Source organism: Cygnus olor, chromosome 1 (assembly GCF_009769625.2).
Source record: "Cygnus olor isolate bCygOlo1 chromosome 1, bCygOlo1.pri.v2, whole genome shotgun sequence".
NCBI classification, from domain to species: Eukaryota; Metazoa; Chordata; class Aves; order Anseriformes; family Anatidae; genus Cygnus; species Cygnus olor.
In genome coordinates, this window is record NC_049169.1 from 97925965 (window position 1) to 97941619 (window position 15655).

The following is a 15655-nucleotide window of genomic DNA, read 5'->3' on the forward strand; positions in this document are numbered from 1 at the left end:
TGCAATTATCTTTTACAAGGTTCATCCAATCCACCTAATCATCCTTATCTTAATGTGCTTTTCCTTCCTACATTGTCACGTAAAATCCATTTCCTTTCAATTTACTTCAGATCTATCTGCATCTAGATTACTGCAACTTGGATGCAAGGTAATTAAATGTGGTTTGTCTGAGTAGAAAGGCAATGAATCCTATTACAGCTTGTTTATGCTACCAAGTAATGCAGGTTTCTCTGTGCCATCCCGCCAGTGTCTTAACCCTACCATGGAAAGACTGTGTCTTAGGCCACATGCAAGCTTCTCTGTGCATTTTGTCCCTGGGCTGTCTTCTGAGATTCCTGATTAATACAACTTGTTTTTTAGGTCTATGGACTTAAAAATACCTATCCTACTAGGATCTGCCTCAATAGCTCATACCGTGCTGACTCTCACCTGAACTTCTGTTTCTGACAGAAATATTTAAGACTGCTAACTCTGTCTACACGGTTAACAAGGCTACAAGGTGTTTTTCATTGTTGTTTGTTTGTTTTAGTTATTGTTTTTACCCTTTGGCTAAGATGCAGTCTGGTGCTAGAATCCCTCTGTGGCTGATGGGACTTGACCCTGGCCTTGGCCTCTCATAATAGTGTGCGCTCTGGGATCTCATAAATTTATACTCCAAATCCTATTTCGTGTAGTACTTTCACCTTTTGGATGCTACTGAGAAGGAAGTTGTTTGGTAGCAAAAATCCTGGATGTCTTAAAGATACAGAGGAGGTTTTATGATTGTCTGCAGGTCAAGCATCCACTGTAAACCCACCATTGAGAGCTACTTTAACACTGATTCAAGAAAAGGTCAAGTGAGGTAAATTCACCTCTACAGAGTAAGGTTCAAATCTTGGATACTATTACCAGGTGAATGGAGTAAGGAAGTCTTGCACTGATTTATCTTATACATTGTCTGAAGCTTCTTCATGGGTCAAGAAACCTGGTGGTTCCTTCTGAAGAAATGTTTTGGTATTGATGAGTTTTGTGTAGGAGCCCTGGGCTGGGAGAAACAAGGGGTATGTGTGTGGTTCTCTACAGTTCTTTTAAGATACTTTCTTTGAAATCCATGCTTGCTCTGGTATAAGGCAAAATGGTATAGTGTAGACTTTGAGATAGTCATATGAGTAAGTAAAGGAAAGTGATTTTAAAGAACATTTCTGAACCTCTGGGTCTTTATGTTCTGTTACCTCCCCTGAGAAACCAGGGATGAATGAGTGTCCGTAAAACACTTCTGGAAACACCACACCTAGCTGAGTAGGCAGACCTGGCTCATACTGAAGATGGTCTCTGGTCACAAAATTTAGGCCGGTGTGTTTATGCTAGGATTATTTCAATAACTACATATGGTGTCACCACACAAGTGCTTGTGTCTGAGATACCTTTGAATACCTAAGAAGCCTGGATGGGATGGGCTTAGAAGACAACTTACTGTACCCTTCACAGGATACTAATAGTTCTTATATTCTCTTGTTCTCATTCCTCCTCCTTCAGTCACCATTTTAACCTCCCCATTCTCATTTTTTTCTCCTTTCTGCAGCTTGAATCTTCTGTATGTCAGATTTTGCTATGTTTTGATGACCAGTATGTCTGAATCTAAATTGTCAAGTCTGACCTCAGTTCTTTCTCCCTTTAGACACTTGCAGTTGTCATCTACAGCTTATCAATAGATTCATTTTGTTTAAGAACTCTTGAGCTAATGTTTGCTTGGGGCAATTCAGTCAAGGTGAAAATCATGACCCAATTCATAGCACCTACCTGTTCAGAAGGTAATCCTGTCCAAGTAAGGACTGGAAAAAAAATAAAAATAAAAAAAATCCCTTTCCACCATTCTCTTGTTAAATGGGATACCATGACTTCCTGTAAAGTCACTGCTGACTCAGTCCTTTTCACTCAGCCATTTCTTGTACAAAAGCTCCTCTGTACACTGGCTTATCCATACTGCCTTTCTCAGATGCTTTTGTAGTTTTTCTGTATTCTTACTGAAAGGGTGGAGGACCAGAGCTACAGACAGTATTCAAGATATGGATTTACTATGATTTTACACTATGACATAATGATGCGGTGTCTTGTTCTCTACTAGCTCTGTTCTCTCTACAATGATAATAATATCTAACATATGAGTTTCTTTTTCCTTGCCACCAAGAACCAAGCTCATGTTATCATGAAACAATATATCATAACTACAAGATCTTCTTTCTGTGGTTGGCTCAGGACCTATCAGCTGCATGTGGAGTCAGAAATGTTCTTCCCTGCATGCACCACTTTATCACTTCATTTAGATTGCATTTCTTGTGCTATTTTATCAGTCTTGCATAGTCCTTCTTTATTTTTTCATGGCAAGTCCTTGCCTTTATTATCTGGAATAACAAAATTCCAATATTTGCATGTGGCTATATCATAGGGTGATAGAGCTCTACCTATAGAGAACACTTCTGGAAAAGTCTTGAAGCCTGTCTTAAATCCTGGAATTGCTTGAATGGGAAGAAAAACCTTGGTATGGTGAATATTGAGTCTGAAAGCCTGAGTTGTGGGAAATGTTGTATCTGCACACAAGCAGGTTCTCTTTTCTGCTCTGCTTTTCTTTTTGTTTTCTTTCTTTCTTTGTGTTTATCTTGTCTGTGAGCTCATGCTGGGCTCTAGCCCTGGGGTTTGCAAATCTTTCTGCCACTTCCACACACACAACAGTTTTAAGGAAGGAGAAAGGCAGAAGGCTTCTCCAAAGGATAGATGTTGTATGACAAACCTCTTGTCTTTTGGTCCTTGCAAAAATGTTTCTGTGCCAGTCTATCCCTCTAGCCATGATTAAAGTTGTGGAGATCTCTTCTTTGTAATCTTGACTGTCTATTCAATGACTCCTTACGATTCTCTCCTTGCCTGGTGTCTGTCTTTTCCTGGATTGAACTTGCTTCTAGCCCCTGAGCAAGCTGCTGTCTCAGGCTTGCTGGAGCAGGATCTTCTCTTCTTCCATGCTAGCAGCTCTACCCAGCTGCTCACATCCTTCCCCTTCCTCACTGCTCCACCTGCATATGCCCCAAGTTCACACAGCCCTCCTCATTTGTACACTCCACCACTCTCATGCAAAATCCCTTGCCTCATGCCCAGTTTCTGATTGATGCAGCTCCTCCATCTAGGTAACATGGCTTCTTCTGCTTTTATTTCATCCTGCACTGCTTTTGCTTTGATTTAAGCACTTGTATTTTCACCTTCTTTCATCCCTCCCTTTAGGAAGGAGTTGTGCCCAAAGCAGCTTTCTCTGCTTCCATTTCTCAGTCAGGAACTCCAGAACAACTGTCTCCTCTTGCTTTCTGAGTGACTCTGTGTCCTGCCACACTGAGAGCTATTACTGCACACACAAATGTTCATGTCTGTAAGACAGCTTGGGAAGAAAAAGCACCGAAACCAGATGCATGTATATGTGTCCAGGATTTTTTTATTTTTTATTTTTATAATTTGTTAAAACTGCCTAAAGCAGCAGGGTGGGTGTGAGAAGAGTGTAACTTCTGTAGCATCACCTGCTTCCTCAGGCTGATTGGGTGGAAGCCTCCACAGGCTGGAGCGGAGGCGAGACCAGCGCTGTCACCCTGCCCCTGAGCTGCAGCACTGAGCAGCGGGAGTGGGGATGGCTGCAGCAGCAGGCACGGGCTGATGGCAGTGGAGGAGCAGAACATCCCTGCAGCAGCAAAACTTGTGCACCACACAGCACAGCATGGGAAGGAAGAGAAGAACGGAGCTGCTTCCAAGCTGGTGGAGAGCAGTGGCAGGCAGAGGAGCCTGCTCTGGGGGAAGAGAGGGATCAAAGCACATTGCAGTGAGCTGACAAAAATCTGCGTTAGGCAGCCCAACTTTGTGCCTGCACTCGTGTGCCTGCAAGTGGACTGGGTCTGAGCTCTGTTACATTCTGAGCCTGAGTTATTCCAGCCCAGTGACTCAATTTATTTCTGTCTCAGCTCCTGACATTTCTCTTTCAGGTGGCTGCCGCCTGGTTTTGGGTGGGGCCGTGGGCTGGGGTGACTCATGTTTCCAAGCTCTTATCGGCATCAGTATGATGTTCTGCTTTTCTTTTCTGTCATATGGCATCCCGCTCCCCTCCTCTCCCTCCCCTCCCTCCGACGTCTCCCAGAGGAGGCGACAGACGGTCCTGTAATTTGGTTCCATTCGCTCGACTGGAGCAACACCTGCCCCCCTCTCTGGGGACGGGAGGGTCTCATCCCAAACCGTGCAAGGAGCCAAAGACAAATCTGAAGCCCACATGCAAATAGAGCCCAGGATAAAACAACACGGCCATTCTGGGCAGGAAAGGCAAAATCCGTCACCACGGGAAGAGGCAGGAAAAACAGAATCGCCGCTGAAGAAATAAATAAGAAGTGCCAGGAGATTGTCTTTTCCTTTTGGGTTGGCTGCTATTGTGGTTATTGATCTGTCCCACTCTGGAGAATAAACCGAGAGTACGGAAAAATAATGGCTGATATTAGAACATATTTATTCGCCCTAAAAGGACTGGGTTAATTGGGTTACAGGATGGCTAGATACATGAATAGATAGATAGAATGTCTCTGGTATTTCTTCATGGCTATATAATGGAAGAGATCCATTTCTTTGTGGAATTTCATATACAACATCCTCTCCTCTTCAGCTTACCCTCCCCATCTCTCTCCCTCTCCCACTCACATGTACACTCTTTTTTTTTTTTGTTAGAAATACAGCAAAGATATCAAATCATATCCAAGATGCTCATAATTTCTCTGCTGTAAATATCAGTGGTAATATTCTACCTGCTTCACCCACCTTTTTTCTTGAGGAATAAGGCACTACTCATAGTTCCATGGAAATTAGTACATTTATTTATAGAAGTTACTTTTGGCTTGCAGCTTGTCTGCAGTTGCTGTAGCAGGGTCTGGATCTGTTTCTAAGGTTCAGCTGAATGCATTAGATGCTCTGTTTCCTAATCATACCAACAAAAATGCATACTATGCCTCATGTCTATGTATGTCCATATAAGTCTACAAATGTCTTAAAACATTGTATCACTTTATGTTAAGGGTATGCTGGATGTCCATGGTGCTGGGTTATTATAGGTCTATACATTGGAAGCACTTCCTGCTTGTGACTGCTGGAGGCTTCCAATCCATGTTTTATTTATCGTGTTGAATCAAGCTTAAATCACCTCTTTTAGCCCCAGATGAAGGTCCAGGGGTATCGCTGTGCCTTCTTTGTCTTTGTATATGTTCTCTTTCATGATTTACAGGATAAGCTCCTTTTTAAATGTGAAATAATGGTATCTGAATGTTAGCTTTAATGTTAGCTTTACTCACTACAAACCCAGAAAATATTAACTCCATATTTCTTCCCTGCCAGCTGGACTGGCTGAACATGATATAACCTTTCCTTGAGCAGTTCCACCCTGTTCCTCCTGTAATATTGTGCAAGATCACTTATTTCTATATAACTGAGGGAACATAGATGTAGGCAAAGTAACTTTGATTACATAATTAGACTTTATCACTATCTAATGCAGACTCGCAATGAGATGGAGTTAAAGTTGTTTACTCCTTCTCCATAAATCCAGAATTTTGAGCACTTAGTCATGCAGCCTTTTTATTGTGTTAGCCTTGTAGCTTGTCCATACAACTCATCTCTTTCTCAAGAATTAAGGGAAAAAAAATAACAGTGGGATGGGGGAGCAAAACCTACATTTTGTTATCAGCAGTCGTCAGATACTAGATGACAATGAGTTTCCTTGATGCCAGCAGGAAAAAACAAAAGTGATTGAGCTGATGTCATGGTGGTGAGAGGACATAAGCAAGGTGGTGAGTGGATGGAAGTAAGGTTGGATTCGCAGGGAGAAGCAATTTTGTCCATCAGATAAATGGTTGCATTCAGAAGAAAGGGAAACATCTTCAGGTCAAACACCCCTGATTCTCCTGCAGGTTAAACTTGATGCTCGATCCTGCTGCTACCACCAAAACCAAAGCCCTTCCTGCCCTCCCTCTGAGTGCAAGCACGCTCTCCATTGTCCCAGGGGAAGGTAGGAATGGCACGGCCCAGAGAAGATCCTTGTTTCCAAACCTGAGCAGTCCCCAGACTTCTTTGTGCTATACTCTCCTGTGCTTGCAGGGCAGGAGGATTGCTGGCACAGGAGCCTATCCCTGCAGCCTACACTGTACAGAGGCCACGGGCAGCATGGTGGGATGTTTCTGGGCGTGTAAATTGGTGGAGAATCAGCTCTGATGTAGGAAGGCCTCATCACTTGGACAAGGAGTCCATGCACATGGCCTTGAGACCCAGGACACACCTGGGCTGATAACCACTGCTGGGTCTGCAACAAACTTCACTGTACAGTCTGAGTTTGAGCATCCCTCAGCCTGTGAGGTGATGTGTTTGCAAACCCCAGAAGAGGGAGTGAGGCCAAGGGGGCAGGGGACACTGGTTTCACATCTCCTTATCCAGCAGCCCATCTGTCTGAATAAACCACTGGTGGCTGCAGTCACCGTACTTTCCCCTAAATCATGCATTTGCACACTTGAGAAGGAAAAACATGCTAATCTTTTTATTTACTAAGTCTTCCTGAATTTTGGTAGCCAGAAGGCTTGCTGGATGGCAGGATTTATAATGTCTTGGACGGTTATCGTTGAACTTGACCCAGTGTCCAGACTTTGGCAGAACCTAATAAACAACCCTGTCCTGAAGTAAACCAGCTCCAAAGTTGGTGGAGTTTTTTCAGCACTGAAAATTGCTGGATTTTATAACCGTGCATTGAACTACCAGGTCTGTGTGTGCTCCCTTGGGACTTGGGAAGTGTGCATTGGTAGAAAGTGGAATTAACAGCATCTCTGACAGCTTTTCTGCATGGAGCTTTTCAGCTGGGCAAGACCACACTTAATTAAACCACTGTGCAAAGTGTCAGCCATAAAAATGGGAGGGGAGGGAGGGCTTTATCTCTAAAGCAAGTAACAATGGACCTGCTTTTTCTGCTGCATGCCTCCTGCCCAAGTCAATGGCAATATTCAAATTATAGGTAAAATTAACCCCTTGTGGTAAACAAGAAAAGGATTTAATGAGGTGGCACAGAGCTTTTGCTTTACTCGGGTGATAACCTTTCTGTTATTGAATCTGTATCTGTGCCATTTTTCTCATGACAGGCTTTGGTGGTGGAGCCTTACATAAAGGAGAATGGCTGAGGTTTTTCTAACTGGGCAAAGGGCCCAAGATTTTTGTTTGGTTTCAGTAGAATTGGATCTGACCAGAGAGGGGTCAAAACTGAATTTAAACAAGAGCAAGAAAATCCACTGCACATGGGCAGGATGCAACACTTACATTTTGGTTGCAAAGTCATACGTACCACAGAGTGATGCAGCAGAGGAGGTGCTTCCCAGACCCGGGTTTGATTTTACAGCCTGAACTTTGAAACATGAGGACAGATGCCAGTTGTCATGGGGAGAAAGTGAAAGCAAGAGTCCTATGTCTCGCATGGATTTGTGCAGCGAGCTCAGCTGAGAGCAGCTGGGGCAGGGGAGCTGTGCTGAGGGATGGCAGCCATGCACGAGCAAGAGGCAGGTAACCTGTTGAAGCTTTTCTACGTACAGCAGGAGCAGGTGTAAAATCCTTATTCACAAGGCAGACCATACACTCTGTCAAATCTCCATCTTATAGAAAGACCAACAGGGAAAAATAATTAGGAAAAAACAGCTTTTATTTGATACTTTTATTTATATGCAAAACAGCTCACCATTCATGAGAGATATGAAAAACGCATCAGATAGAAACCAGATTTATCTATTTTCACTACAAAATATTGCATTATATAAAGCAACAGAGACACACAAAAAAACCCTGAAAAAGACTAAAATCTTTGGATAGCAGATGTGTTTTTTTTTTCTTTTTTCTTTCTCGTCCCTAAAATGCGCTTCTTGTTTTAAGAGATTCACAGCAAAGAACATGAAACATTTTCAGGTTATAGAATTTTTTGGTTGTCACAAAGGAAAGCAGTCCTGGATTTACTTCTTCTTCATCTTCTTCTTCCTTTTTTTTTTTTTTTAGGAAAAATGTCCTTTCCTAAAAATATACCACACACATACACACCCCCGCTCACCCCCACACACATACAGGTATACACACACGCACATATACACCCACAAAAAACTACTTCCCTTATAAACGATTTGCAAAGTACTTTTCAGACATAACTATAGATCGGAATAACAACAAGTTTAAAAAAAAAACAACTCTTCTAGTTAAGTGCTAGTGGTTGTCGATCCCACATACACGCACAAAAAATAATATTAATAATAAAATAAGAAAGAAAGAAAGAAAGAAAGAAAGAAAGAAAGAAAGAAAGAAAAAGAAAGAAAAAGAAAAAGAGAGAGAAAGAAGGGAGGAAGGAAGGCAAGCAAGAAAGAAAAGAGTTCAAGAGCAAATGTCTTGATATATGTAAAATATACTTATAAACAGGGAGGAAGGGAAGGTCTGTCATACACAAGTGCAATATAATCAGAAAAAAAATAAGAGGAAAAGAAAAGAAAAAGGAACACTGTATTGATCCCAACAAACACTTATAAAGTTAAACATAATATTCCACAGGAGAAAGTGTAAACACGCGACTATAGAAAACAATTGGCACAAAGTATCCAAAGTAAAATTGCCACCACTCTGAAAAATAAATAAGTCTTGAAAAAAATAAATTGTCCACTCCTTCTACCATAAATAAAAAATAGTTATTTTTAACTGCACCCATGGGTCACACGTTTAAGGTCACAAGTAGATGTTTTTGGATATATATAAAGGGGCACTTGACAGCCTGAAGAGACAATCTGGTTTCACACCTCTCTGCCGAAAAACGGGGGCGTTCCGCCCCGCCGTGGCTCAGCCTCTGGAGCAGAGGAGCGGGGAAAGGTCCCCGCGCCCGGCCCCGGCTGCGCCCGGCCCCCCAGCCGGCCGGGTACGCTCGGGGCCGGGCTCCCGGTGCCCGGCACGTCCCGATGCGGCCTCCGCGGGGCCGTCGGGGCGGGCGTGCGGGGGCTACACGTCCAGGACGTGGTTGAGATAGGAGATGTAGCAGATGGCCAGGCGCAGGATCTCGATCTTGGAGAGCTTCTTGTCGGGGGGCAGCGTGGGCAGCAGCTTGCGCAGCTCGGCGAAGGCCAGGTTGAAGGCCTCCACGCGGATCCTCTCCCGCGTGGCGTGGGCCGAGCGGTACTTGGCCGTGGCCCGCCGACGGCGGCGCTTCTCCTCCCGGCTGAGCGGCGGCGGGTGCAGCCCCGGCCGGCCCCCGGCACGACCCTCCCCGCCGCCCCCGCCGCCGCCGCCCCCGCCGCCCTCGGCCGGCTCCGGGTCGGAGGCGCAGCAGCCCAGCGCCCGAGGGTCCGCGCCCCCCAAGGACTCGGGGTCGGAGGGCGCCGAGGAGGGGTGGTCGGAGTCGGCCGCTTGGTCCGGGCTGAGCATCATCGTGGAGGGGGCGGAGGAGCCTTCCCAGGACAGAGAAGCAAAGAGAAGGGGGGGTCAGCGCCCCCGACCCGCAGCACCGCCCCGTGTCCCGCGTGTGCTCCCGCTACTCCCCGTACTCGCCCCTGTGTAGAAACAGGCCCGGGAAGCGATAAAAGAGGATGAGGATTTATTTCTAACAAGCTAGCGTCCAGCGGCTTAGCATCGGGTCGGTTTGTTTTCCTCCATCGCACGTCCTCCCCTGCCAAGCTCCGCTTCACCGTTTCTCTTTCGGGATCCGGGCCGCAGGCACGATGCTTTTAAACGGGGAGACGGCTCAAGGCTCCCCGAGCATAGCAAGGCCAGTGGGGAAATTTTTTTCCCCGGTCACAACTACGGGATCTGATGTATCTGCTGGGCTCTCCTCCTGCTCTTTTCTCTGAGCTCCTCTTTTTATTATTATCACTATTATTATTATTTTTCCTGCTGCTAATTGTGCTCAGATAGCGGTTTGCCAGCGACCAAATGAGGACGTTTGGAGGCTCTCAGGATTTGTTTTTAGGGGTGAAATTCAAAATAAAATAAAATAAAAATAAAAAGAACCAGAAACCCAAAGCAGCGGCCGAACTTTTCCATTCCTTTAAATTTTCCCTCCTCTCCCCTCCCTGCGCGAAAAGGGTGGGGGGAAAGAAAGGGGAAATAAATAAATAAATGCGGACGTGCCTTTCAAAAGAAAATTGAATCGTATCTTCTTGCGGCCTCACAGAGCACCATCTGTCATGTAGACAGCAATACAAATCCGAGCGCGTACGTGGACATGCCGGCATGTAATAAAACAATACATCAGGCACCTCGTGAATAACCTTGGACACAAATGTGTGTGTGTGCGTGTGCGTGTGCGTACAGGGCTGGGGTGTCGGGCAAGGTGGGGAGGAGAGCACACCACCTCCCCAGAATTCAGATCGCCAAGTGTTTCCATGTAAAGTTTCCAGGCAAAGTCTCCCCCTCGGGTCACAGGGAAAAAAAAATAAAAAAAAAAAAAATCGAAGACGTTAGAAGCAGAAATAATAAGGAGCATAATGGAGGGGCACCGATCGGGCGAGGGAGAGCGCTCCCCGGGGAAGCCCCGGGGCGGCGGAGGGGACGAAGAGCTGCCCCAAAAGGAGCCGCCGCTGGCCAGGGCCGTCAGAAGGGTTTCCTCCCCTCTGTTTTGGTAAGGAGCCTTGCACTAAGCAGGCCCACGAGGCACGGGTAGGAAATAAAGAGGGCAGCGTGCAGGTCAGCTATCAGCGTTATCACCGAGGGAAAAAAGATAAAAAAAAAATAAAAAAATAAAATCACCTTTCAATTGGGATCCAAGTGAGCGGGTAGAGGAGAAAGCACGCTACCAGAGGGAGGATTTGCAGGGCGGTTCTAGGAAACCGGGCAATTACAGACGTGGTTCGTGGAGAAAGTTGCTTAAAGGTTTCTCCATGGTGTGTGTTGAATTTTCCTGCTTGGTTTTATCCAGACGTTCCGTTTTGGCGATCCGAACCAGAAAGAGACTTTATTTTTATTCCCTTTCTCCCCCTCATCCCCCTTAATAAAGCCATGCCTGTGCTACCTGGAAAAGGGATATATTGTTAGGGCTGCTTACCTCGGTGGAGTCGTTTGCACAGCCGCTGTCTCCGGGTCCCCTCGCCCCCTCGGCGATTCCTTTACAGTTCAAATGACCCTCCAGGAGCGGAGCATGGAAAAATTAAAAAATCAAAATCAAATCAAATGAATTACGAGCGGAAAAGTGTCCTGCTCGGACGGGGAAGGGCAGCTCTCATCCCTCGCCGCGGCCTCCAGCGCTCCAGAGATGGGAGATGTTATCGCCGTGCTTGTTTTGCGGAGTATAAATAACAACTTAAGTTACTTACGATGCATCGGGGAGGAAAAAGCGTTTCCCCATCAAAGTCCGCCTCCGCCCGTTAATTCGGGGCAGCAGGCTACGATACGCCGACAAAAGCTGCGAGTCGCGTTTAGGGGGAAAAAAAAAATTAAAAAATGAAATTAAATTGCGCTGAAAAGTGCCGTCTCCCCGGCTCTTCGTCCTGCCGATCAATAACAAAAGGGATGCGGAGATAGCACCAGCCGGGGCTGCTCCCTCTCCCCCGCCCCCCGTCCTCTCCTCCCGGAGCCCGGTGCCGGCTTTGTTCCGCCGGTGCCCGGCCCGGTGCCCGCCGCGGGTCGGGGTGAAAATACTTCGCACCCTCCTTCTTCTCCCCTCTGCTTTTTGTTTTGGTGGTTTTAGTTTTTGTTTTTTTTTTTTTTTTCCTTTTTTTTTTTTTTTTCTGGGGTAACGTGGGGTTTTGTTAATTCGCTGGTCCGGCGGAGAGCGGCGGGAGGGGGAGACCCGGTCAGAAAATAAATGTTTGGTTTAGTTTTTCTGCTGGTCCTTCAAGAGCTGGCGAGGGAGGAAAAATGGATAAGCGAACCCCCCATCCGTCCCTGAGCTTCTCAACTCCTCCTGCATCGCTCGGGTGAGAAGAAAGAAAGAACTGCGAGCGCGGAAAAGAAAACAAATGCACAAAAATCTCGCCGCGGGGTTGGAAAAGGCTGCGAGAGAGGACGTCGGTGAGGAAAAAGGTGCGCTCACACGCACAAAAAGAAAGTGCAGTTCCTCCTCCCACCCCTCCCGGAGTGGCAAAGGAGCCGAGGAGGGGTGCGGAGGGTGGCAGGGGTGAGACGGGCAGCCAGACAGAGCGGGAGATGCGTGCGGATCCGCTCCTGGTACCGAAGGGTTTAGCCTAGAGATGGTTGGGAGAGATAAAGGCTGAAAGAAAAGGGGACGGCATTTTTTCCCTCTTAAATTGATATTTAATGGGAAATCCTATTGGACAGAAACCTGGACACGAGTCGCTTAATTGGACTTGACATCTGTCACAGTGTGGGAGTTTTCACAGCCCAAATATTTTCAGCAGATCAGATTCTCGCTGTATCTGTGCCACAAATTATAACAGTCGAGAGCAGCCCATGATATAAACCCTAGCCTCTGGATATACGGTCTCTAGCCATGCTCGCTCCCACCTTCCCCGTCCGCCCCAGAATATCGGATACCCACTGATCTAGAAAAACACCGCTGGCATTTCTCATGCAAGCTAATAAATAAGCTTTAAGCATCAATTTGCATCATGGACACTGAGCCTGTGGAGAATTGCCGGGCTGATTTTCTACTGAATTTATTTTTGCTGTCCCTATGTCCAGTCCATGCTCCCCTTCCCCCCTAACCATGGTGCATGGCAAGCACAGACAGACAGTCTGTCTGTCTGTCTCCCCCCTCCTCTCCAGCACACAGACAATGAGGTGAGGGAGCCAGCCATGGGTCTGTGGCTTTCCTGCTCACAGGAGGCTGAATGGAGCCCGGTATCTTCCTGCTGGAGCCAGGAGGTGCCTGTGACCAAGGTGACTTCTTGACACCACCTTCTCTGCTCTGCACCCCTTTTCCCCATCTCCCTTTCAGCAGATACCATTAAATGGGGGCTGGTACACCTTCCTCCCTGGGGAATTTCCTGGAGCCTGTGCTGATGCGATCCCTCACAAAGGGGCAGTGGGAAGTGTGGGCATGGTGGTGGTCTCCGGCAGATTGTTGGGAGCTTGGACTCCCCAGAGTTGCTCCTCTCCCTGGGTCCCATCAGTAGGATGTGTGTGTGGGGGGGAGAGGTGGTAGGAGAACAATTGCAGGGGTCCCTGTGGCTTGTCCAGTAATACATGCAAAAGGCTGAGAGATCTCTGAAAGGGGAGAGGTTCTGCTCTTTTTGCAGTTCACAGGACCTCAAAGAAAATAAGTAGAATTCCTGAGTAATTTTGGGTTTTGTTGATTTTTTTTTTTTAAGTAATAGATATTCATGCAAAGAATACAATCTCTCTGCATGTCACCTAGACCAGGGCCATTCCACTAGCAGAAGTAACATCTATAAGAAAATCCTAATCAACATTTTTTCTACAGAAGCTTGGGATTTTCTCTTCTTTCACCTGTCCACAAGGCAGCAGGACACAGTCATGGGTATCCAACATGGTTCCTGGCCCTAGAGCAGCTTGGCTGCCATGGGACACATCAAAGGCTCACTGCAGAAGTCAGAGTGTAGAAATACAGAGCAGCCTCTGGCTGGAAGGGTCTGAAGCATGTGTGCCCTGAGCCCACCTCTATGCCAGTCCTGGCAAGGGAGTTCCTACATCTGCATAAATCCACCTGCTGAGTTTGAAGGGAACAGAAATGTTACTGTGAGGTAGCAGGTCTGCATGGAAAGGGGGTAACATTGGTACTCAGGAGTGTGTTTGAGCTCCTAGGCACAGGGATACAGTAATTTCCTTTGCTGCTTGTGAAGAGAAACAACCAAAATCTCAGCTAGTGTGCCAGGAAGATTCAGATGCAAATCACTGAGGCACATCCCTATTCAGATCAGCTCACAGGTAAACGTTATGGGTGCTCTTTGGAGACCTGGATCTGAATAGTTCAAGGTCACTGTCCTCTCACATTGCAAGAATCAAGGTCTCATTCCACCAAATTGCCATCATCCCATGCTTCTTTGCCTTGAGGTACTGCTCAAGGTGTAAGTCTGAAGCCTCAGCCCACGGGAGCTGCAGGTGATAGAACAAGTGTTTGGCTAAGGCTGCCATAGATAGCAGACAGGAAGCTGTTAATTCATGCAAGCCACCCTGCTCCCTGCTGCAGATGCTGTCATCACATGGCTTGCTTTTTATTTTTAATTTCCAGGAAGAGACCGAGCAGTTGTTTCTCAATGCCCTTTGGTTATGAGCAGACATTTCTGACACCTCTTAAAGCACTGTTTTCTACTGCTGTGATCCAATTACCCCACTGCTCTGCTCCCAGCCGTGTTAAACCCAGAGGTTTCCACCCTGCCCTGGGCATGCAAGGCCTACGGCATCTCCCCAGCTGCCCTGCTGGGATACCGCAAATCTCACATCAACTGCAAGAGCCAGGGTGTAGCTTCTGTATCCCTAAGAAACCAGTCAGAGATTCTGGAGCTGACAGCCTGACTCTTCTCTGAAGAGAGACGTGGAGCCCAGAAGCAGGGCCAAATTCTCCCCATGAAGATCTCCTCTCCCTCATGCTGCTCACACATGGAGGAAGAGTCTGGTCACAGCTCAACAGTCCCAGAGCCAACTGACTGGGATGTGGAGGTCACCAGAAATGACCCAAAATTCTGGGGCAAAAATGCAGTTGATGGAAACTAAAACCATTCCATTTTGTCAAAGGATGGACAACAAAAGCTCTTTGTTCAGCTCACTGTATCTTTTTGATTAGAATATGGCCTTGTGCAAGTGAACATCTGTGCTATGGGAATCAGCATGGTCCCAAAGAGGGCTGCATAGGCCACCTGATGACTTGTATCCTCAAATACAGTCATGGCCCACGCAAGCCTATGGTTGTTCTCTTCACTAAGCAAGAACCTCACTGGCATTAAGACTAACTGAAATGCCCAAATGGTGTAAAAGATGACCTCAATGGCATGAATAACATTGGTTTGGCTTCCCCATAAAAAGCAAAATCAAAGCCTCTGAGCAGCACCTGATGAAGAGAAAGTGGATAGGAAAAAAAACAAGGCATAACAGGGGTCTCAAGTTTGTATCATGGATGTCCAGGGGCATTGCATGGCTGTGGCCATACTGCAAGCCAAATCCATGCTAGTGAACCTTGAGGCTCAAATGGGCAGACATCTCCTGGAGGACAACCCAGGGTTACATTTTGCCATGCTGGAGAGCTGTGAGGGAGCCACCAGCAACTCTTTTTCTTTACCTGGCTTTAGACATTGCCCTTCTATTCCATTGTGGATGGAATTGCAGCGCACACAACATACATTTTCTTCGGAGCAAACTCATACGTTTAATGACAATAAAATGTGGCTGAGAAAGACTCGCTCTGAACAGAAACACACTCCACCTTTGTCCCTACAAATCTCACTGCAAAGCAAGAATAAGCTCTGTTTTGACTTCCAGGGTTCACTGGCAAGCTAGTAAAACCTTGTGACCCAGATTGCTCACTAGACGGGACCTACCATGGAACTAATTTTAGTTAATTAATTAAAGATAGTGAATACAAGCTACCAACTGCTGTCAGACTTACAGCCCATCAGTAAAGCATCACAGGTCACCAAACAATATTGACTGATAAATGGTGTTCAATCTTCACGAGAGACTCATAACGCAGGGTCTTCTAGGGTGCCCA

At 46.4% G+C, this 15655-nt stretch overlaps 1 protein-coding gene across 1 annotated transcript; it reads right to left on the reverse strand.

The window, feature by feature from the left end:
• Positions 1-9038: 9038 nt before the first annotated feature.
• Positions 9039-12245, reverse strand: NHLH2 (nescient helix-loop-helix 2). Its single transcript, XM_040571541.1, has 3 exons — positions 11346-12245; positions 11078-11155; positions 9039-9485 (listed from the first exon to the last, which is right to left on the reverse strand). The coding sequence occupies exon 3, from the start codon at positions 9463-9465 to the stop codon at positions 9040-9042; it is 426 nt and encodes a 141-aa protein (XP_040427475.1). The 5' UTR covers positions 9466-9485; positions 11078-11155; positions 11346-12245; the 3' UTR covers position 9039.
• Positions 12246-15655: the final 3410 nt, after the last annotated feature.